At 39.0% G+C, this 23,165-nt stretch overlaps 1 protein-coding gene and 1 long non-coding RNA gene across 5 annotated transcripts in view; one reads left to right on the forward strand and one right to left on the reverse strand.

The window, feature by feature from the left end:
* The window catches only part of KCNN2 (potassium calcium-activated channel subfamily N member 2), a 142,909-nt gene that overhangs the window by 89,534 nt on the left and 30,210 nt on the right, over window positions 1-23,165 (reverse strand). The window contains exon 3 of the mRNA XM_004420303.3: window positions 14,551-14,969. Coding sequence (XP_004420360.2) covers window positions 14,551-14,969 — 419 coding nt within the window. The remainder of the gene's footprint in view (window positions 1-14,550; window positions 14,970-23,165) is intronic.
* Window positions 2,789-23,165, forward strand: part of LOC147917303 (uncharacterized) — a 251,280-nt gene continuing 230,903 nt past the window's right edge. For 3 of the 4 annotated variants that reach the window (XR_015551988.1, XR_015551984.1, XR_015551985.1), the window contains exon 1: window positions 2,789-2,941. This is a non-coding gene — a long non-coding RNA (uncharacterized LOC147917303). The remainder of the gene's footprint in view (window positions 2,942-23,165) is intronic. The other variant, XR_015551986.1, reaches the window with a different exon arrangement.

The raw sequence follows: 23,165 nt of genomic DNA on the forward strand, positions 1-23,165 counted from the left end.
TCGTTGTTCAGTAGCATTTTGTTTAATCTCCATGTATTTGTGGCTTTTCTGATTTTCTTCCTATAGTTGATTTCTAGTTTCATACCGTTGTGGTCAGAAAAGATGCTTGGTATTATTTCAATCTTCTTAAATTTATGGAGACTTGTTTTGTGGCCTAATATGTGATCAATCTTGGAGAATGTTCCATGTGCATTTGAAAAGAACGTGTATTCTTCGGTTTTTGGATGGAATGCTCTGTATATATCTACTAGGTCCATCTGTTCTAAGGTGTCGTTTAAGGCCAATGTTTCCTTATTGATCTTCTGTTTGGATGATCTATCTGTTGGTGTAAGTGGAGTGTTAAAGTCCCCTACTATTATTGTGTTACTGTCTATTTCTGTTTTTATGTCTGTTAATAATTGCTTTATATATTTAGGTGCACCTACATTGGAGTGCGTAGATATTTACAAGTGTTATATCCTCTTGTTGGATTGTTCCCTTGATCATTATGTAATGCCCTTCTTTGTCTCTTTTTACAGTTTTTGTTTTAAAGTCTATTTTGTCTGATATGAGTACTGCTACCCCAGCTTTCTTTTCATTGCCATTTGCGTGGAGTATCTTTTTCCATCCCTTCACTTTCAGTTTGTGAGTGTCTTTAGGTCTGAAGTGTGTCTCTTGTATGCAGCATATATATGGGTCTTGTTTTTTATCCAGTCAGCCACCCTATGCCTTTTAATTGGGGCATTTAGTCCATTGACGTTTAAAGCAGCTATTGATAAGTATGTACTTACTGCCATTTTTTAACTTTTTATTTTTTTCCTCAGTGTTTAAGTAGTCCTTCTCTGTTCCTTACTTCTTCTATACAGAATTGATGGTCACTTTAGTTTGACCTCTGTCTGAAAGCTGTACTCTTTAACTACCCTCCTCCCTCCTTTTATGTTTTTGATATCATATCTAACCTCTTTTTGTGCATTTGTATCCATTACGTTCTAATCGTGGAAATAGATAATTTTTCCTATTTGTGGTCTTCTCTTTTCCCCTTAAATCAGTCCCTTTAACATTTCTTGTAACACTGGTTTCTTGGTGACAAACTCCTTTAATTTTTGCTTATCTCGGAAAATTTTGAGCTCTGCTTCCATTTTGAGCGGTCACCTTGCTGGGTAGAGTATTCTTGGCTGTAAGTTTTTTCCTTTTAGCACTTTAAATATATCGTGCCATTCTCTTCTAGCCTGTAAGGTTTCTGCTGAGAAGTCAGCTGATAGCCTTATGGGGTTTCCTTTGTATGTAACTTGACATTCTCTTGCGGCTTTTAGGATTCTCTCTTTATCTTTAATTCTGGACATTTTGATTATGATGTTTCTTGGTGTGGGCCTCTTTGGGTTTATCTTGTTTGGGGCTCTCTGTGCCTCCTGTACCTGGATGTCTGTTTCCTTCCTTAGGTTAGGGAAGTTTTCATCTATTATTTCTTGAAATAGATTCTCTGCCCCCTTGTCTCGCTCTTCTCCTTCCGGGACACCTATAACACGGATGTTAGTGCGCTTGATGTTGTCCCAGAGGTCCCTTAGACTGTCCTCACTCTTTTTAATTCTTTTCTCTTTTACCTGTTCACCTTGGGTAATTTCTTCTAGTCTTTTTTCCAGCTCACTGATCCGTTCTTCTGTATCCTCTACTCTGCTTTTGAGTCCCTCTAATGAGTTTTTCATTTCCAGTATTGTATTCTTCATTTCTGATTGGTTCTTTTTTATATCTTCCATTTCTTTGTTGACATTCTCACTGAGTTCATCTATTCTTCTCCCCAGATCAGTGAGCATCCTTAACACTCTTAGTTTGAACTCTCTGTCAGGTAGGTTGCTCATTTCTGTTTCACTTAGTTCCTTTTCTGGGGTTTTGTCCTGTTCCCTTACTTGGAATGTATTCTTTTGCCTCCTCATTTTGCCTCTTTCCCTGTGCTTGTGTCTACATATTAGGTAGGTCAGCTACGTCTCCTGCTCTTGGATAGGTGACCTTATGTAAGTGATGGCTTAGGAGGCTTCCAGTGTGCTTCCCTCAGTTCTCAATGTTCCACGGGTGGCCCCTATGTGGGCTACGTGTGTCCTTCTATTGTGGCCTGTTAGCTCTCCCTATAGGCGCCCAGGGAGGCTGAGTTATGCTCCTGGCCAGCTGTTGTAATGCTCAGCTGCTTGTAGTTGTTGTGGGCCCTTCAGTCTCTTTATCAGGTGTGGGGAGCCCCAGCACAGTTGGCTGTAAGTTCTAATACCACATTTGTGTTGCAGTATTTCTTTTAAGTGAGTAGGCCCCCAGTGTGGCAGGTTGTTAGGCTCAGGGCCTTACAATTGCTGTAAACCTCTAGCCTATTAGGTCTCTTGTCAGCTCTCTGAGGATTGCAGCTGGGTGGGGCTGCCCTCAGGCACAGGAGCACCCAATTGTTTCAGGCTTTGGAAGGTGGGGCAAACCTCCTATGTGGGTCTTTGAGAAGCACAAGTCTTCTGCAGCTGACAAGCCCTGCCGCCCAGAGGTCCACACACACAGTCAACACAGTCCTGCCCCGTTTGAGCGCCCCGACCTCCCCAAGCGGACCCAGTCTCTCCACGGCGGGAGCCCCACACACTCCGCCACCACCCCACACTCTCCACCCGCTCCTTGTGCACACCCTGCCCTGCTCAAGTCAGCTCAGTTGCCATGCTGCAGAGAATCCAGTCACCAATCTATGCAGGCCCACACGTTGCCTGAGGGCTTGTTGTTAGGTGGGGCCAGTCTCTAGGATGGGCTGCCTGCCCTGGCTGAGCTGGATTAAATCGGTGCTCCAGCGGGTGGAGCAGACCCTGGGCTAGCAGGTCTCAGGGAAAACTCCAATGGCGTCTGTGTCAGCACGCTCACACCAGGCCACAACAATGGCCGCCGCCAATGTCCCAGTCCCTGGAGAGGTCTCACCCCTCACCGAGATGCACTCAGGGCCTATTAGGTGAGTCTCTTGTCACCAAAGCAGTGTGCACCTTTCTTTCTGGTGATTTTAGGATGCTTTCTGGAACGGGTGAGTTTGTGCGCGGGCCCTTTAAGAGCCAGTTTTAGTTTCTTTGTGAACCGGGTTTTCTGGGGTGCTCCCAATGCTTTAGTAGCAGGCAAGGTCAGATATTATGCCACTGGTGTCGATTGTGCTGGGTCCACAAAATGCCCACAGCGGGGGCGCTCCCCGGCTCAGGGCCCCGCGCCTCCAGGGAGGCTGCGTACCTGTGAGCTGCTCCCGGCGGCCGTGATGCTGGCGGCTTGTGAAGGCGGCGTTTTTCCTCTCCGGAAGGGAGTCTCTGCCTCTTCCACCCCAGTTAGGATTGTCCGTTGTTGCAGGAGTTCCTCTCATCCAGTTTTCAGTTCTGTCTCAGGGGTAATTTTTCCACAAGTAGTTGTAAATTGGCTGTGTCCACGGGAGGAGGTGAGTTCAGAGTCTGCCTACGCCGCCATCTTGACTCCGCCTCCAAAAACTTATTTTTAAATTGTATCTTCTTCTGTTAGAATATTATATACAATTCAATAAACCAAAATAGTACATTTTATATAACATGGAAAGCTTTTAGAACACTAAATCTATGAGAGGAGCCTTGAAAGCAAAGATGTCAGGGAGTAGTCACTCAAAAATCTTTTGCCCTGAGCCGCTGTGGAATACTGAATGTCAAATATCAATTGCCACATCCCTGTGAGTTGTGCTATGATATCCTGTCACTGTGATACAAAGCATGTACAAACAATAGTCAAACAATGGTCATCTGGTCAGGCAGCCCATGGCTAGAGCATCACGCTTCCAAAGTCATGACCGTGGACTGTCATAAAACCTAGCGAGGTCACACAAAGGGGAGGAGAGAGCTTGGTTTTTAACAATCTTTAGCTACATCCCTAAAACAGGGTCAGACATGTTACAAATGTTTGCCTTTGGTCATGAAAAAAGCTGTGAATCTATTAAAAGAAATTATTGCCTCAACCGGTGGGGGGGAAAAAAAAAAAAACAAGAATCTTAAATATACCCATTGGAGGGAAGTCAGGAACATCTTCACCCTAAGTGTAAAAATGATAGATAGTCTCTGGACTTCATTTTTCATAGCTACTACAATCATCAAAGCAATGCAAGGACTGGAAATATATTTTTTAAATTGGGTTTAAAAAACAATCTCTCTTGCTCCTTCCTCTCTTTCCTGTTACCTGAAAATAGTGGTTACTAGAAAAGCAAGATTTGAAGGTGGGAAAGGGGTAGCAAGGACAAGCATATGAAGCAGAAAACTTAACAAGGGAGGTAAGTCTGTTCCAAGAGTTCACAGTCCCCTGGGTATGTATAGCTCGCTTTTTGCCTGTATGGCTTTGGGAGGCAAGGCAAGACTGATTCAGAGAAAGGAAAGTATACATGGCTTCAATATGTTCAAAAAACACACGAACGAAAATGAAAAGACAAGCGACAGAAAATATTTGCAAATCATATATCTGATAAAGGACCGGTAACCAGAAGGTATAAAGAACTCTTACAATTTAATAAGAGAAACGGCCCAATTTAAAAATGGGCAAACAGGGGCCAGCCCGGTGGCGTAGTGGTTAAGTTTCTGAGCTCCACTTCGGCAGCCCGGGGTTCCCAGGTCCTAATCCCAGGCACAGACCGATGCACTGCTCGTCAAGCCATGCTGTGGTGGCGTCCCACATAAAGTGGAGGAAAATGGGCATGGATGTTAGCCCAGGGCCAATCTTCCTCAGCAAAAAAGAGGAGGATTGGCAACGGATATTAGCTCAAGGCTAACCTTCCTCAAAAAAAAAAAAAAAATGGGCAATTTAAATAGACGTTTTGCCTTAGAAGATACACAAATGGCTAACGATCACATAAAAAGTGTTCACCAGCATTAGTCATTAGAGAATTAGAAATTACAACCACAACAAGCTACTACTTTTATATAAATAAGTATACAATTGTGTATATATATGTGTGTGTGTATGTGCATATGTGTGTATATATATATATGTGACTGACAATGTTGTCAAGGCTGTGATAAAACTGGAACCCTCATATACTGCTAATTTCTGTTGAGAATATAAAACGGTGCAGCCACTCCTAGATATATACCTAAAAAAAACAAAAACATATGTTCATACAGCGACTTCTGTGCAAAAGTTCACAGCAATCCTATTCATAACAGCCCCAAACAAGGAAACCTAAATGTACACAAACTGGTGAATGGATGAACAAAGTGTGGCATATCCTTACAGCAGACTGCTATTCATCAATAAAAAGGAACAAACAATGATAATATTACAACATGGATGAACATCAAAACCTTTAAGCTAAGTAAAAGAAGCCAGATGAAAAAAACTATACATTATCTGATTCCATTTCTATGAAAGGCTCAGAAAAGCAAATCTATGCAGACAGACAGTATATTAGGGGTCACCGGGGACTGGAGGAAGCAGAAACTTAAAGCAAATGGGAACAAGGGATCTTTTTGGGGTGATGGAACTGTTTTAAAACTCAATAGAGGTGATGGTTGCACAGTTCTCAACATTTACTAAAAACTATTGAACTGTACCCTTAAAATAGGTATATAAATTATACTTCAATAAAGTGGTTCAAAAAAACCCCACAAGAATGACAAGAATCCTCTTTTCTTTTTAAACTTTAGCTAAAAACTATGATGAAACCCTGCGTGATGTTTTTTTTATTCCTCCATTTATTCACCAAACATTTATTGAATAATGAGCACGTACTCAAAATGGCTTTGACTTCACCACCATGCTAGTTTAAATATCTGATGGTTGGGCCTTTTCCAATATCCCTAGGAATTTGGCAGTGATCAGACTATTTATTAATCCATGGGCTTTTGAATCAGGGACAAAACAAGGCTGGAACTGGCAGAGTGGGAGAGTTCAAGGCTTTACACTCCCCTCCGTGGGGCCCCAGGAAGTATCAGTGGACTAGATTCTGCTCTCTCAGGCCGGCTAGCAGCAAAGAAATAGTTCATCCAGTCCTCCCAAGGGAGCCAAGCCAAGCAGCCTTCCTGTCAAAGAGTAGGTGCTCTCTACCCCAACACTAGCTCTGAGATACAATTCCAAAACCCATCTCATTCCCTAATTGAATTCTTGTAACATTAAGTAAGCCCATTAATATGCACTAAGGTTATAAAAATTTAACATTATAATAGAAGGCAGATTGGTCCAAGCTCTGTGAAGGTTTAAAATTTGTACATTTTATTGCAGGTAAAGGCACTTTTTTGGTCTTGAATTCCTTTTGTTATTCTAATGCTATTTTGTAATAAGGTAACATTACAAATAAAGGATATAAACTTCAAAAAGAAACAGAATGTAGAAAATCCTGCAGGCAAGTAGGGAAAACTTGAGTTTTCTCCAATCAAGCCCCATGTATGTCTAAGAAATATATCAATTTTCTTAAAGACAAAATAGCTTGAATGTCAAGGCATCTACATTTAGACTTCATGTTTTTTTTTTTTTAAATCTGGCACAGTGGTTCTGAAGCTAAATTGCTTGAGAACGCTGCACAAGATTGCATACACACACCCTGTCTAATGTACTAAATGGATGATCCAAGAGATTTTCCAAAGTCAGAAGACACTCGGGACTCATTTTCCATAAAATCTGTACATTGGCATGGATGTCAGAATGGGGAGGATGGTAATGAACTGACTATGAGCTCAATGAGGTTGGATTTCTGAGCTGTTCGGTTTCTCATTTTTTCTGCTTGAAGATAATTACTGCTGGTATTTTCAAACTGCGCTCCTCAAACGAGGATCTCAAAGCATCTTGCCAACAAATATTAATCCTCATTGTTCTCTCAGGAGTTAGACCAAAAAACAAATCATATCTACATAGGAATGAAGAGAAAATTGAGCTTGAGAGAGTATCGGCTTTTCTTTCCATGAGACTTTAATGACCAATTTATTTGGCAAACATACTGAACGTTGATGCATTGCAAGTCACATATGCATGATGAATGCTTTCAAACTGCCGACTTTTGTAACTTGAAAGGGCCCATTTTAAAGCTGTGACTCATTTATGAGCCTGAAAATGCTATATCCGTATGTATGAATCAGACCCTGGAAGTACAAGTTTACAAAGTATTACATTTGCATCAACCACAAATTACAAATCCATTGATGAAATGCTTAGAGTTTACTTAGCAACAGCTGAAACTTGAAGTGGTAAGAAATAATCTAATTATCTAGTATACTGTAATAAATCAAGGTGCCAGCAGGATGTTTTCTCAACCCTGCAATGCATATTTTATGACTAATTTTACAACTATTAAAGTAATTTGATCACAAGGAACATGTTTCAAATTTAAGTAAGTCAACAGGAAATAAGGCATCTCCGATGGTCAGGGCTTAAAAAAGAGTAGCCCTCTGAGTGAGTCTCCTGAAAATATAAAATAAAATCAGGGAGGGCAGATCAAGAAACAAGCTAGTGTTTGAAAATGTAGCCCCTCATTTCACATTCTCCTACATTTGATCCTATATAAATAATAGTAAAAAAGAAAAATAGAACAAATGCGACTTTCAGATCCCATTTCTCTCTTCCTCCTTGAAAAACTGGATTACATCAGATAAAAAGCAAAAAGAGACTAAAACTTTTTTGAAATGAGAAACTTGAAAATTAGAACCCAGATCATTTAAGCATTCTAAACAGTTTATCACATATTGAAACTTAAAGTTCAGTTTTATTTAAAATCATGTTCTATATAGAGGAAATCATAAACATATGATCTTAGAGTAACAGATTCACACCTGGTCACAAAAAGGTAACCACCACAATGCTGAATTAATTTCTTAGATGTAAACAACTACCATGCTATATTTAGTTTCATTGGTTCTCAGGAATAAGAGTATTCATTTTACCTTAGTGTGTACAAAAATGAGATGATATTCAGGGCCCATATTCAATAGAAAGTGGAACCTCAAATCATATATCCTCTATGAATTGGTGCTAAAAGGATGGAAATCTGTGTAGTTACAAAAGAGAATATTCTCACCCTACAAGGGCTTTACTTAGCAACTCCTTCATAATACTGATGTCAGAAGACATAACCAATCCTCGTGTTAAAAGCAGCTATTTTATATGAAATGTATGTTGCATAAAAGTTTTATTATGGGGCATGATTTGACTGTAATATTCCACAATATACTACGTTATAATAAAGTAAGTTTCAACTGCATTTCAGAAATCATCTTCCAGGCAATTAAAAAAAATACAATGTAAGAGACTTTTAGTGACAGAATTTAAAAAAATAGAGAAAAGTCTAACCTGATTAATCAAAGAAATGAAACATACTTTTAAGACAGTAAATAGTAGATTCTAAACATAACTGAAACTCCATTCCTCAAATTGTCTTTGATAATTTGAAAAATAAATACCAGTTATTTTCACCTACTAGTTTTTAGTGATGGAAAGAATTTATTCTTAATTCATCTAAAATGCTGTTTAGATTTTAAAAGCTATTCAAAACAAGTTCCATTGTTTGCTTCTCCAATCTCCCCATTTTGAAAAAGAGCAAACCATTCTTAAGTCATTTTTAGAAAATCTTCCCTCTTAACTAACGCATAATAGTTAATGCACATTTAAATGCTCTTAGATAAAACAATGAGATAAATAAGAACAGTAAGTTTATTTGGCTGCTAACATCTTAACGAATCTTTTCCAGTGACAGAAATAGTACCAGCATCTCTAGATTATCACAGATTACTACCATGTCTGCTTTTCTGCTTGGTAACACTGCCCCCAAAGTTCTCAGCCCCCTTTCTTTCCACCTTCTTCCTTTCAGTCCTAAGCTCTGCCCCCTCTCCCACATAATGAAACTTATATTTTACAAAGAAACATTTTTAAAAATTCTCCAACTGTGCAGAAAGTTAAAATCCCTTTCTATCTCTGACACTTCAGTATTGACATATGCCAACTGTGTTTCAAGAACACATAGCCAAATAAATGCTCCTTTCCTCTCTTGGATATTCCCAATGCACACTCACACATTAAATGCTCTGAGAACCCCCATGTAAAAAAGAAAAAACAAAACAAAAGGCTTTTCTTGTGTAACACAGCACCAGCCCACAGTATTCAGTCCTACCTCTTGCAAAACAGCTTCCTCAAAAACTGTGTCCAGTGAAGCGCGCTTTGGGGTAACACTCCCCTACGCTCTCTTTACAAAACCAGTGAAGCCTCAGAAGGGACCACTCAAGATGGAAATATTCACAATTTTCAGGACCCCAAGCTCTGGGGTTCAGAATTCTTCTAAGACATAAATGTTCCTGAAGTTTCTCCTGATACATTTGATTAAATGCTTTGGCCTACGCCCACGTGGACATGAGATCGCTTGATAGCACCAGGTCACACTTCCCAGGCTGCTTCAGAAGACAGTGTTCTTTCCAGGCCTGGTGTCCACCTCAACACAGGCCAAACCAGACCAGAGAGAAGGGACACCGTGGTCCGGTCTGCGGCAGCCTCTTCCTGACAAATGTAGGCCACAGAAATAATGCCCGACACTTGCCACTCTGCTTCCACCTATCATTCACTAAAAAGTAAAGGAAAAAAAATAAAAAAAGAGTTTTTATTACTTAAAGATAAACCAGAGGCGCATGATCTGCAGGGAAAGTAATATCACCAGAAGGAGATGCCTTGTATAGGATGCGCTCCTCATTAGTGGAAAACATTTTCCAGAAACCTCTAGATGTGCTGTACTTGGTGGAAGGAGAGAGACAGGTTTGCAAAACAAACTTCTCCAGAAAGCCATTTGCCTCTCTCTCTCTCTCAAAAGCTCTCTCCTTTAAAAAATATTCTTAGACTTATTCTAATTACCTAAAAAAAAAATTCTATCAGGTGTGAATCCCCCTGTCATATAGAGAGAATGCTTGAATGGATCAAAGATAGACCTGGTGGGGATCATTCAAATCCAAATTCCAAACCAAAGAAATAGGAGAGCTGTGTGTTGTATTAAGTATTGCAAACTTCACAAAAGGAAGAAAGGAAGGAAGGAGAGAGAGAAAGCCGGCCAGAAAATAAACATCTAAGGAAGTATAAGACATGGGCAACATCGCATTCAAAATCAACTTTGTGAAGAACTAAACAAATTTTTTTATATCTTTGTATCTTACAAGTCACAATCGGGAGACTTTGTGCAGCAAAATGGAAAGTTTAATGAAAAAGGAAATGTGGAAAATCTTCTACTATCACAATGCTGGTTAATAATTTTAGTTTCTTTTACACATTTGTACAATCGCAAAATGTTACCTTTGGAAGAGGAGAGCTTATCAATCTGTTTAGTTTGCGATGAAGAAACCAAGGCAACAAGAAGTAAGCCGGTTGGCCTGGGGTCACTCAGCCCCTAAATTGCACAACGGGGACTAAATCCCAGTGTCCCAATCCAGAGTCTGGTCTCTCCTCCTCCCACTATGCCACAGATTTGTTCCCTTTATGTAACTGCTGCCTACAGACTCTCATTCTTGATATGAAATAGACAATTTTCACTTTGTAGTGCCTTTTTATATGAAAATCTGAATGGTCCGTCATCTAACAATCTCAACATATTAAAAAACACACTTCGGGCTGATAAGAAGATCTGGTACAGCTTGCCTCAGGCTTTTTGTATTTAGTGACAATAGGTTAAAACAGCTAAAGCGAACTGTTTTTGAAAAGAAAATGTATGGCATGTGCAGAATTTTGAGGCTGTTTTATTTCATTGGCCCCTGGGAAGCAGATGCACTAGGGACCATCCATATAGATGTATATTTTGTTAAACTGTGCTTTTACCCCCATTGTCACATTATTATACATAACTTTTAATTAAGAGTAATCTTCATAAACTTTATAGGCATATCAACTAAGTTTTACATATTTATTCTTCAAACTTTACAGGTACATCTGCTCCAGAAAATATCATAGGTATCTAAATACCATGATTACTAGGAAAAAAAGCATTGCCATAACGAGTCTACCTTTCTTTAAAAAGAAAACTTTAATTCCTCAAATGCCATATTTATGTAGAGAAGTTCTAAAAAAAGGTTCAGATATATAATATTAAAAACTAGTCCCTACAGAATTTCTGGTGAAAGCAGGTGGATTCAACAAACACGCTGGCCTCAGCTCCCTCCCTAGACCCCCTTAAAATAACTATAAATAATTTAAAAACAAACAAAAAAAGTATAAACCCATTAGGACAGCAAGAATGAGTGACAAGAAAGTAGTAAAGACGCTAGAAAGCCAATTGACCCAAGTGATAACTGACTTATCTGACTTGGGAAAGGAGAGTTCTAGACCAGCAGTAGTTAAAAAAATCAAGAAGCAACCATATTTGCACTAAGAACCAACCCTTACCCCCACCTCTACACACCCCCCCCCCCAAAGATTCAGGAATTCTCGGCATCAGTACCTCTGTAAGTAGAGATAATGACAGAGCTTTAAATGTGAGGACAGGTTCACATGCTGCATAAAAGCAGTTAGACACCTAGATTCACTCTTCTACTCTGTAACTGGTAGCGCCTTTGGCTAACCTGGAAGAAGTCTGGACGTTTATTGTCTGGAGAGGTAAAACACAAGGTCTGTGGGCTGACTGCAGGGCATCAGACACTGTAGAGAGCAGGCCGACTGTAGGACAACTAGAAAAATAAATCAATGTTTGCATATTAACCGTCGAGACCTCTTCTTTGCCCTATCTTTCAATTCCCAGAATGCTGTCACCTAGGCTTGTACCTTCATGACAGGAGAGTAGAAACGACCTCCTATAAGCCAGATTGTTTAGCAAAAACAGAACATATGTAAAGATACTGACATTGGTGTTCCACACCCTCCCCGCTCAAATTACCCTGTAGTGAAGGCTGCAGTTGACAAGTTCTAGATTTGTACAGAAAGCTCCCAGTCAGCTCTTTACTGATTTACTCTTAAGTACGAGCAGACAGCCAAGGTTATCTACACACTTTGGGAAAGCTTCTAAAATAGAAGCCAAAACAAACAGAAAAATGAATCTTTGGGGAAACAAAAAATATATAAAGAGAAAAAATTTCAAAAATTATCATTAACATCTCCAGACAAATAAAACAGCACATCTAAGAAAGAAAAGCGTGATGTTATTTTTTTAAAAAATGGTCATTTAGGGATCAAAAATGAGGCATTGGAAATTAATATATATTAAAAAGGAAATAGGGGCCAGCCCACTGGTATAGTGGTTAAGTCCATACGCTCTGCTTTGATGGCCTGGTGTTCACAGGTATGGATCCCGGGTGAAGACCTACACACCGTTCATCAAGCCATGCTGTGGTGGTATCCCACATACAAAATAGAGGAAGACTGGCACAGATCTTAGCTCAGTGACAATCTTCCTCAAGCAAAAAAAAAAAGAGGAAGGTTGGCCACAGATGTTAGCTCAGGGCCAATCTTCCTCATCAAAAAAAAAAAAAGAAGAAAAAAGGGGGAAATAAATAGAAAGTTTGAAAGATAAAATTGAGGTTATCTTCCATATATAGAGTAAAAACAGGTGGAAAACAATACAGAAAGAAAATAAGAAAATTAAATAACTAATATAGGGGGGCCAATATCCACACAAGAAAAAAATCACTAAATAATTCAAGAAAATTTCCAAGAACTGAAGGACATTAATTCTAAGACTGAGGAGGCCCACTAAATTCCCAGGACACTGGATTAAAATAGGTTCACACCAAGATATATCCTTGTGCAATTTTAAAACATTGATCCTTGAAAGCTTCCAGGAAAAAAAAGCATCAAAAAATGAGAATAGCATCAGGCTGGCTGCAGGACCCTGGATGACAGAGGAAAATAAAGTCTTCAATATTCTGATGCAAAGTGACTTCCAATCTAAAGTTTTATATCCAGCTGAGTTATCAATTAAACATGAGAGAAGAATAAAGACGACCATATCTGCAAGGTCTCAAAAATATGTATCTCTCACATACTATCTTTTCTCAGAAGCTCATGGAAGACAGATTCTGTCAAAATGAAAGAATAAATGAGGAAAGAGGGAGAAACGAGGTTCAAGAAAAAGAATATTCAACATACAAAAAAGACAAAGGAAATCCCCAACGTGATGGAGAAGGAGCTTAGAAAGTCTCAAGAATCATTTCTTCAAGGTGAAATTGATAGGCTGCCCAATATACATGAATCTAGTAAAAGGATATTTACATAACGTGGGAGAATTTAGCGATGATTTGGTGGTATGTATATAGAAAACTAAGCAAAGAAAAAAATAAGAAAACTAAGAAAATAAAATGAGGCAATTATGAATTCCAGAGAAAATAAAAAGATGTTCAAGAAAGGCAAAATGATTATAATATACTATATTGTTCAAATACAAATGCAGTTCACATAGTCATAATAATGGAAACATGGAATATAGATTATTGGTGTTTATATAACTCATTGGAAGATGGAAATTACTTTTTTGGGGGGTAGAGTTGTGAAAGTGGTGTGTATGTGTAAGTGAAAGAAAACTAAAAACTTCAACTTCCATAAAAATCTAGACAAAAAATCTAGATGTAGCAATATAAGCAACATCATTTAGAAATATGGAAAGCAATTACCAAAGAATTGGCTAAAAGAATTTAAAGTGATTACTTCTGGAAAGCAGAAATGGGAGAGGGGTGTTGTGGGTTTGCTATTTTTGCAACAACTCTCATTAGATATTTTTCTTCCTTAAACTATCCGTATATATATAAAATTTGGATTTTCAAAAACTAAATTAAAAAAAATCTAGTTACTACAAAAGCCAACATTCTAATATTTAACAGTTCTATAAACTTCTAAATTGTTCGTATCTGTCTATTGCTAATTTCAACTTGCATCTCTTAACCAAGGTCACATGAGGTTTCCTCCTTCATTATGAAAGAATTCTTCCCATTTATGTAACAAATCTATTTTCGTTTGTTTGTTAAATGGCAAGGTTAAAATCACTGATGCTATAACTGATTAATTCAGACTTCCTGAGCTGCTTCTGAGTTCTGAGAATGTGAGTCCAGCTCTAGACCACTGGAGCTCTTCAGACAATAAAACAAACACACACTGCCCCTTTCCATTAATTGTTGAGAATTCAATAAAACTGAATATTACAACTATTAGCTCTTCATCAGTAGCACGTGAACACTATCATAAATAGGCACTACAGTCAACAAACCACTTTGAGGTATTCTCTACAGTTCAGATATCTTGCATCACCACTCTTCACTGGATTTCTGTCTCAACAATAATCAATGCTATAACCAGTAAGGCACCAAAACGATTCAGTATTACCATTAAACAAACGTTTCTGATAGACGTCTCCTATACAATTTGTAGATCTCCAGATTTTGACACAGATTATAAAGGCAGCCCTCTATTGAAAATTGATCAAGTTAGAAAGAAAAATACATAAGCATCAAGGCATCGCTGTCTGCAGAAATCTTAAGAAAAGTTTTGTCACAGTCGTTTAAAAGAAGCTCATAGGAGAATCCAAAATTTTCAAGAGTGAGTCACCATGTGCCTCTAGTCTAAAATGTGTTCTTTCTCCCACTTTCAAGGACACCATATGGCAAATTATGTTCTCAGGAAAAGAAACAAACTTACCTTTCACAGGCTCGGACAGTCCATGCGGCAATTATCCATAATGAGATACTAAAAACCAAGAGTACAGTTCCTGGGCATATAGTCATTAAAGTCTTCATAACAAAACGCGTATTGAAGTTTATCTTATTAAGTGCTCCAATGCTTCTAGAGGAGGCATCAGTGAACAGTTTGCTATGTAAAAGCATGACTCTGGCAATCAGATAGAGTCTTAAGAACATTGGTATAGATAAAATAATATCCACATCAGCGGTGGTTGTGGATGGGGCATAGGAGAAGGCAAGCCGGGCCGTCCATGTGAACGTATAATTCCCAGGTATGGGATGAATAGCACACACCAGTATTTCCAAGCAGATGAAGAAAATACGCTCATAAGTCATGGCTATTCTCCAGTCATCTGCTCCATTGTCCACCATGAACAACTGAAAAAATAAAGTAGAAAATCAGCTTCAGTATGGCATGAATGGTCCACAAGTGTTAGTGCAGATTTTAAAAATACATAACAGATGACGTTTAGCAATCATGGCAAGCTAAAGGTTATAACTTTTAAATGCTAGCCAGGTACACTATTTTTAGAAAATGGTATTGGCACAAAAGGAGAACTTCATTTTGTAAAAATTGAAATTAAAAACTTGCTACACAGGAGATGAAATGATTTTGGAGTCCATGCTCCTGGACAATCATGTAAGTAACATCATTTTTAAATAAGGGGCTTGGGCCTATCAGTAATGCACCCCCCTTAGAGGAAATCAGATGGACTCGCCTTATACCAAGTTGTTCTCCTCTTGAAAGGTCTGAATCTAAACCCTTACACAATTCTAACAATATTCTCAGTGAAATCTACTTAGGGTGCCTCTGCAATCAGTTATACCCTACAATGCAACTATACACAAGTGTTCCTAAAGGAAATCTCATTCTTGGCTTCAGAGAGAAAATCACAAGAGACCACAGACGAATGTGGCAGAAACATTTCTTCCAGCTTCCCCACTACCACTCTCTTTTCTGTCTTTTTTCTTCTGCTCTCCCTTAGCCTTCCCTTGGATTATTAATTTGTTTTCAATCTTTAATAAAGATTCCTTTTTCCTATTTCTGTCATTCCTCACACCACAATGAAAGAAAACAAAAAGAAAAGAAAGAAAAAGAGGATACATAGATAGATAGATAGATAGATAGACAGACAGACAGACAGACAGACAGTAAAAGGGACAGAAAAGAATGTTTCCTGTCTTCCTGGCTTTTCAGTAAACAAGTCCACCAGGCTCTGGAAATCCGTAAACAACCAGAGGCATTTGGAAGTGCGTGGTGACATTTCTGACTGCCACAATGACTTGTGGGGGCTACTGGCATTTAGAGCCACGAAGCCAGGGGTGCCAACTATGCTGCAGTTCCCAGAGTCCCACGCACAAGAAAGACCTGTCTGCCCAGAATGCCAATAGCGCTCCCCCACTAAGAAAGATGACATATTCTTTGCCTTTTGCTAAGTAGCCAGCTTAAGTAGAAAGCATAAGATGAAAGCAACCTAGGTGAGAACAGTCCATTGTCAAGTAAGTGAACAGTAGAAGGCTGGCAGAGCAGATTTCCACTACGGTTGGATTCTATGGAGTCTGCTCTTCCAGAGTCAGGAAAGTAATGTTTCCACCATTTAGATGGTTACAAACTCCCATTCTAGGTTAATTCTTCCGCAGTTCACAGCTACTTCCCATGCTATTATTCAAACATTGTCATTAGTGTTACTTTGCAAGGACAGGAATTTGAGGACAAAAATTACCACTTCTTTCTGTTACCTCAAGGAGATGGAGAACCAGCAGAATCTCTCATAAACATATTAAAATTTTAACAGATTAAGTTATGGCAATATAATGGCTTTAGGTATGCCTCTATCATAACTTTCCATCTAGAGACCTTAAAGTGTTTGAAGAATGGTAAGAGACAAGAAAAATTATATTTTTCCAGTTGCCAGTAAAGAAATAGATCATAAACAAAGCAGGCCAAGTTGGCTATGGAAATATTCTTGTTCAGTCTCACCACTTTCAATATCATGTTGGTATAAATGATTTCAATAATACAGATATACAGATTGTGTAGATATAATGGTAGAAGCCTTCTAAACTTTATACAAGTATTTACTGAGTACTGTATAACTCTAAAGGAATTTGACTTCCAAATCTCTTAAGATGTTTACATCCAAAAGAATGTGTCCCTCAAACTAGTTTCTTTGAGAGGCTATATACGTTCCAAAGATGCTGTCGCTACTCCCTTTGGAAACTGCTCTCAGGGCCTGTTACAAGTCACAGAAGAAAAACAGTATTGTTATTTAAATCCACATTTCTATTTCCACTGAAAGTGGTATTACCCAGTTTGTCGACTTTCTTCACCGAACTTGGCTCTGAACGACTTGGCAAAAAATCAAATCCACCCCCAAAAGGCTAAGAATCACCAAGACTGTATAGTCAAATTTGTCCTGCAGATTCTGAGCACAATTCCAAGACAGGCTTCCCCACACCATTCTGGGCCACAGCAGCATAAATGCACAATAAGTACCTTCTCAGGTAACTGGTAAAGAAATGGCAGTTTAGATGTGTAATTCTGATATATTGCTTATAAATAGTCTCCTATCTTCCTAGGATTGCCCACCTTCCAACACTCACAGTGCACCTGCTCCTCTGACGTCTGAGCCTCTTTTCGGGCTCCTTTTCATGGGCCCTTCTGCTCACTTCCCTAACTATGCTGGTTCCCTGCATTCAGTCACATCACTGCAGCCGTTATCTCACGGGCATTCTCAGCAGCCTCCCCTTTACCTTCTGGTGGGCCTGTCCAGGTAACGCCAATCTGGGACCTGCAGGTGGACTGAGGCCACCACACACCTGTGCCTTCAAGCTCAGCTGAACCCTCAGTACCACCTGCGATCATTCCGATCATTCCCCCAACCTCCATAGCATCAGCTCCAAACAATCATCTTTCTGCTCAAAGGCCACCTTTGTCCCCCTCTCTCTCAGCATGCTTCCCCCCAATATCAGAAATACCTCTATTTCATACTTCAGCCACAAACTTGCCTACATCTCACCCTTTTCCCCTCACTTCCCTTGTCTTTTGCTCCCTGTCTAAAGCAATATTACAACGAAACCCAGTTCTCCAGCATTGAGAGCCTGGTTCCTGTGCTTCCTCTCTCTCAGCAGAGTATACAAGCAAGTTCAAATCTCTGCTGTTCACTGAAACAAAGGAACACAAAGGAGACACTCCCACCCCCCACCCCCCGCCTGTCGCCCCCTTGGCTCTATGTGGGCCCTAGGCAGCGTTCATTTTCTCAATTATCTTTCATCCCCCAACACTCCACCAGCAGTACTCTTGCTAAGGTCACTAAAGATACCTTAATTATGAAATCCAGTCCTTCTATCTTAATTTTTATCTTACATGATTTCTCTGACATTAATCACTCCTTCCTTCCTAAAAAAGATCTCTTCTCACGGCCTGTGTGACATATTGCTTTTTTCATCTGCTGCCACTCGGAAGAGTCCATCTCAGCTTTCTTAAAAAACCCCCTTCCTCCTCCCCATCTAAGTACCCCTTCTCTACTGAGGTCCGCCTGACTCCTCTCACTCTGCTTTCCTGGGTGATCTCACCCACGCCTTCTGTCTCCACCACCAGATTCCTCCTACTGGAAGCTATCCTCCATCCTTTAATGACCTTTTTAAAATGTAGATTATATAATGCTACTGCTGTCAAGATTAAAACCATTCAATGGCCCCCCTTCCACAATCTGGTTTTCCTATCTCTTCAACCTCATTGCCCATTACTCCCCTTACATTTCCGTCTGGTTGCAGATTCCAGAATACGTTATCCTAATCATGCTTCTATGTCTTTGTACATTCTGTCCTATGAACTAGAAAGTGTTTCTACCCAGTAAATTCTTATTCCTTTAAGACCAAACTCCAAAGTCAATCCTTCAGGACACTGTCCATGCCCCAGCCAAATCTGAAAACTCCTTCCTTTGTTCCACCATGATCCCTCTATGTGCCTCTTACTGATGCTGCCACAGGGGACAACAAGGATTTCTCTGTAAGACTGTCATCCCTACTTGTCTGTGAGGCTCCTTGAGGACAGGAACCACGTCTACCTAGTAGAGAATAAGAAATGCTTGTTAAACAAAGTGCCTTGTTATTTCTCCTTTAATATTGACTATCCTAATCACTGGATAGATCCTAATGTTAACTAACTATGCTCATGGAAGATGAGAATACTAAAGCATATTACAAGTGAAATAAACCTATGACATTTTTCAAATCGGTAGAGGACACATCCTACTAAATGCTAAGTCATCACAGCAGCACAATTTTGCAATTCCATAGGAAATCCAGATAATATTCTTCTTCAGTAACCTCCCCAGAAAAATTTTCTATCACATAGTCGCTTTTTACTATCAGGGCTTTAATCAACACCTGAAATGATTTTATTTTTGGTTTCATTTTTTCAGAATACATATTTTAATGCCAAAGTTAAGAAAGAAATATTTTCTTATACTCTCTACATAATCCTCACTCTTAACAGCTGCTTATATCTTTGTTCATTCATTTATTTACTTAATATCCAGTGTACTGAATACTCATTATGTGCCAGACACTGCTATGTGCTAGCCACACAGGAGGATTTATAGCAGACACAGGGTCTGCCCCACGAAACTAACTTTCACCAGGAAAGAAAGACAAAGTCAAGAAAGCAGACGTAAAGCAATTTAATAAAGTAATTACATCTGTGGACGCTGCTATGAAGGAAACAAACAAGAGATGAAATAGAGAACAACAAATTGGAGGTGACAGCAGATGTGGTCATCAGAGAAGACATCTAGAGAAGTACCATTTAAGTCGAGACCTGGATAAAGAAAAGAGCCAGTCATATAGACAGCCAGGAGAAGAACATTCTAGGCATAGGAAATAGCACATGTAAAGGCCATGGGGTTTATAAAAACTTAGCACACTTCAGGAAATAAAAGAACACCAGAGTGGTTGAAACTTAATGATCAAGGGGCATGTGAAAGGAGATGAGTTTGAAGAGACAAATAGAGATGTGCAGGACATTACTGGCCGAGGTATCAAGACTGGATTTCATTCCAAGTGCAGTGGGAACCCAGTGAAGGGTATTAGGCAGAGGAATGAAGTGATCTGATTTACAGCTTACAGGGCTCATCCTTACTGCTGGGGAAACAAGAGTATACAAGAAAGGGTACATGTTAGTAAGTTCTCTCGCATCTGATTGGTTGTAGTCAGTGGCCCCATGACCTGGACAGTGGGGTAGAGGTTGCCATGGAAATGGAGATAGTGGGTGCACTAGAGATATAGTTTGGAGATCTTGCTGATGGGCTGAATGTGGGAGTAATAAAAGAAAGAGAAGAATCATAGACAGCTGAGTTTCTACTCTGAAAAACACAGTGGATGACTGTGCCATTTCCTGAGTACAATCAGCTGGGGGAGGAGGGGTTGGAGAGGAAAGAAAAGGGTTCCATTTTGGCCACTGTCATCTGAGTGTAGATGCCAAGTAGGCAGCAGTATATGCAAGTCACTCAGAAGAGAAGTCGGGACTACTGAAATAAATTTGGAAAGCATCAGTATTTAGGTAGTTTTATGAGATCAAAGGCAAATTTAGAGAAAGTGAAGAGAAAAGGAGAGGACACAGGCCAAGTCCTGAGGAACCTAAGTGTGGAGGGCAGCTAGGAGGTCACGCCAGTCTGTGAAATAGGAAGAAAAGAAAGTGCTGTTCTAGGAGTCAAGGGTGAGGGCTATCAATTACAAATTGTAAAGTAATATTTACCAGATTTAGAAATATGTTAATGCACTTAGTATCCTATAAAGAAAATGAAAACATTCTAAACATCAGTTATTCAACAACTGATTCCATGTCAAGTATTAAAATCCAACTGTAAAAATATTCCCGTTACATTCCATATGATCAATATAACATATATATGATCTGTTTTAAGCTTACTTGTAGGGGAGTTAGAGTACTCAGAATGACAGATATTCAAACATCTCTATATTCATTTTTCATTTTGATGTTGATAAGAGAAGGAAGATTTTATGGTGAAAGTATAATCTACTTTAATTCTACAGCTGCTGTTAATGGTCTTTGCCAGAAGTCTGAAGTCTAATAGGAATATGCCATCAGAATATACTCCACCATAAACTTGAACTTTCCAGTGCAACTGTTTTATATTTGCTCAGATACCCAAAATATAATATACTTCAAGTTCATTGTCCAAGGTGAATTGACAGTGAGAGTCATCAGCAGGAAGAGGGTCTAGAGTTTAATGGGAGGGGCCTCCCGCATGATCAGGTCACCTGCTGGCCTGAGGACCACTGCTCAGCCAGCACGGAAAGTGAGGGGCTCAGCTGCAGGAGCCCCAGCCACTTTCTGCCTGTGCTACTCCTCCTCAATGAGGCTGCAAGCTCTGCGGTCTGATCTGGGACAGTGTCTTACACATCCAGTGTCTCCTTTCTAGTAAAGAATCCAGGGCAGTGCTCCGCACAAAAGTGGTGCTGAAAAAATACACCCTGAATAATAGAATTTTAGTCATGTATTTGTTAAGAAAGGAAGTATAGGTAGAATAGCCAGGAAAACCCTGAAAAGGAAGAGTAATAAGGGAGAAGCAGCCCCGATAGATTAAAAAACAAATTAATAATTAAAACCATGTGGTACCAGCACATAAAAGAACTGAGAGGCCAATGGAACAGAACAGAAAGACCAAAACAGACCAAATCCATACACTGGGAATTTCACAGTATTATAAAGGCAGACAATCAAATCAGTGGGAAAAATACAGTTGATTGAAAAGTGATTTGGGGACAACTAAGTAGCCATCTGGAGAAATACAAAGTTGAACTGATGCCTTGTTACAAATATATCAAGAAAAATTCCAGGTGGATGAAAGATTTAGATATGAAAATGAAACTACCAACATGTTAGAAGAAATCATGTAAAAATTATTTCGTAAACTCACAAAAAGAAAGGTCTCTTAACTCTGAAAAAAATAGCAGAGACTTAAAAGAAAACATTGATATATCTGACTACTTTAAACTCTTGTTTTCTGCACCTGGCCAAAACGATAGTAAAGACAAACACCAAACCATTGGGAAAATGTTCACAACACATATTACAAAGGACTAATTTCCCTAATTATATAAAAGTTCCTATAAATCCTTAAGAAAGGGACAAGTAGCCCAACAGAAAAAGGAACAAAGGAAACAAACAGCAGGTCATGGAAAAGGAAATAAAAATGGCTATTAAACCTATTAAAAAAAAAGAAAAAAAGATGGGGCCAGCCTGGTGGTGTAGCGGTTAAGTTTGCACGCTCCGCTTTGGCGGCCTGGGGTTTGCAGGTTCGGATCCCTGGCGCGGACTTATGCACCACTTGTCAAGTCACGCTGTGGCAGCGTCCCAAACAAAGTAGAGGAAGATGGGCACGGATGTTAGCCCAGGGCCAATCTTCCTCAGCAAAAAAGAGGAGGATCGGCAACAGATGTTAGCTCAGGGCTAATCTTCCTCAAAAAAAAAAAAAAGCTCAACCTCAATTATAAAAGGAAAATGAAATACCATTTTTTTGACCTGTCATATTGAAGAAGATCTATAAGTTTTATGACACGCTATACTAGTGAAGGTGTGTGCAAACAGGCACTCTCCTATACTGTAGGATGTGTAGGTAGACATGTAAATCAACACAACCCCCCAGGAGGGCAATTTATCAGGTCATAAATGGGCACACTCTTTGACCATGCAATTCCATTTCCTTAGACGTATTTTGTCCTATCGATATATTTGCACATGTGATAGTGAACATTTATGATCATTTGTTACAGCATTGCTTGTATATTAGCAAAGACTAGAAATAATCTAAATACCCACTAACAGGTAAAGAGGTTAAACAAATTAGGGACATCCACAAACTGGAATACAAAGTCATTAAAAAAAGATGAGGAAAACTGTTATGTACTATTAAAGACAGTGGTCCAGTAAGTAGCTGAGTTAAAAAAAAAAGCAAACTATATGCTACTACTTGTGCAGTGTTGTCAAGGAGGAGAACATATATTTGTATTTGTATATGCATAAAAGATCTCTGAAATAATATTCTAGAAATTAATGGTAAGAGGTAAACTGAGTCGCTGGGATCAGAAATGGAAGGGAGATTTTAAATTATATAATCTTTAATACTTTTTTATTTTGGATCCATATGAATAAATAAATGTAAGTTTAATAATAAACATAAGAGAAAATGATTGTTAAAAAAGAGAGGAAGGAAAAAGGAGAGGGAATGAGGTCATTAGACATTCAAATGCATCCTAACCAATAGTCTTCATGTGCAAAACTGCAAAACTAGAAAGTAATAACTGACATTCACAACGACAACCTACAGAACCAAACACATTGAATCCAATTTATATCTAAAATATTCTGCTTACTAAGGCAAAACCTTGAACCATTACATTATATAACTGTTTTCAACAGCATCAACAAAAATAAGATTTCTTAGTTAACCTTTAAACCAAATATTTAATAAAATCGAGCTCTTTTTTTCATTCAGTTATTGAATGCTTCTATTTGCAAGGTTCTGTGGATACAAAGATTGAAAAGCC

Source organism: Ceratotherium simum, chromosome 4 (genome assembly GCF_057802395.1).
Source record: "Ceratotherium simum simum isolate JZ-2026a chromosome 4, ASM5780239v1, whole genome shotgun sequence".
Classification (NCBI taxonomy): domain Eukaryota; kingdom Metazoa; phylum Chordata; class Mammalia; order Perissodactyla; family Rhinocerotidae; genus Ceratotherium; species Ceratotherium simum.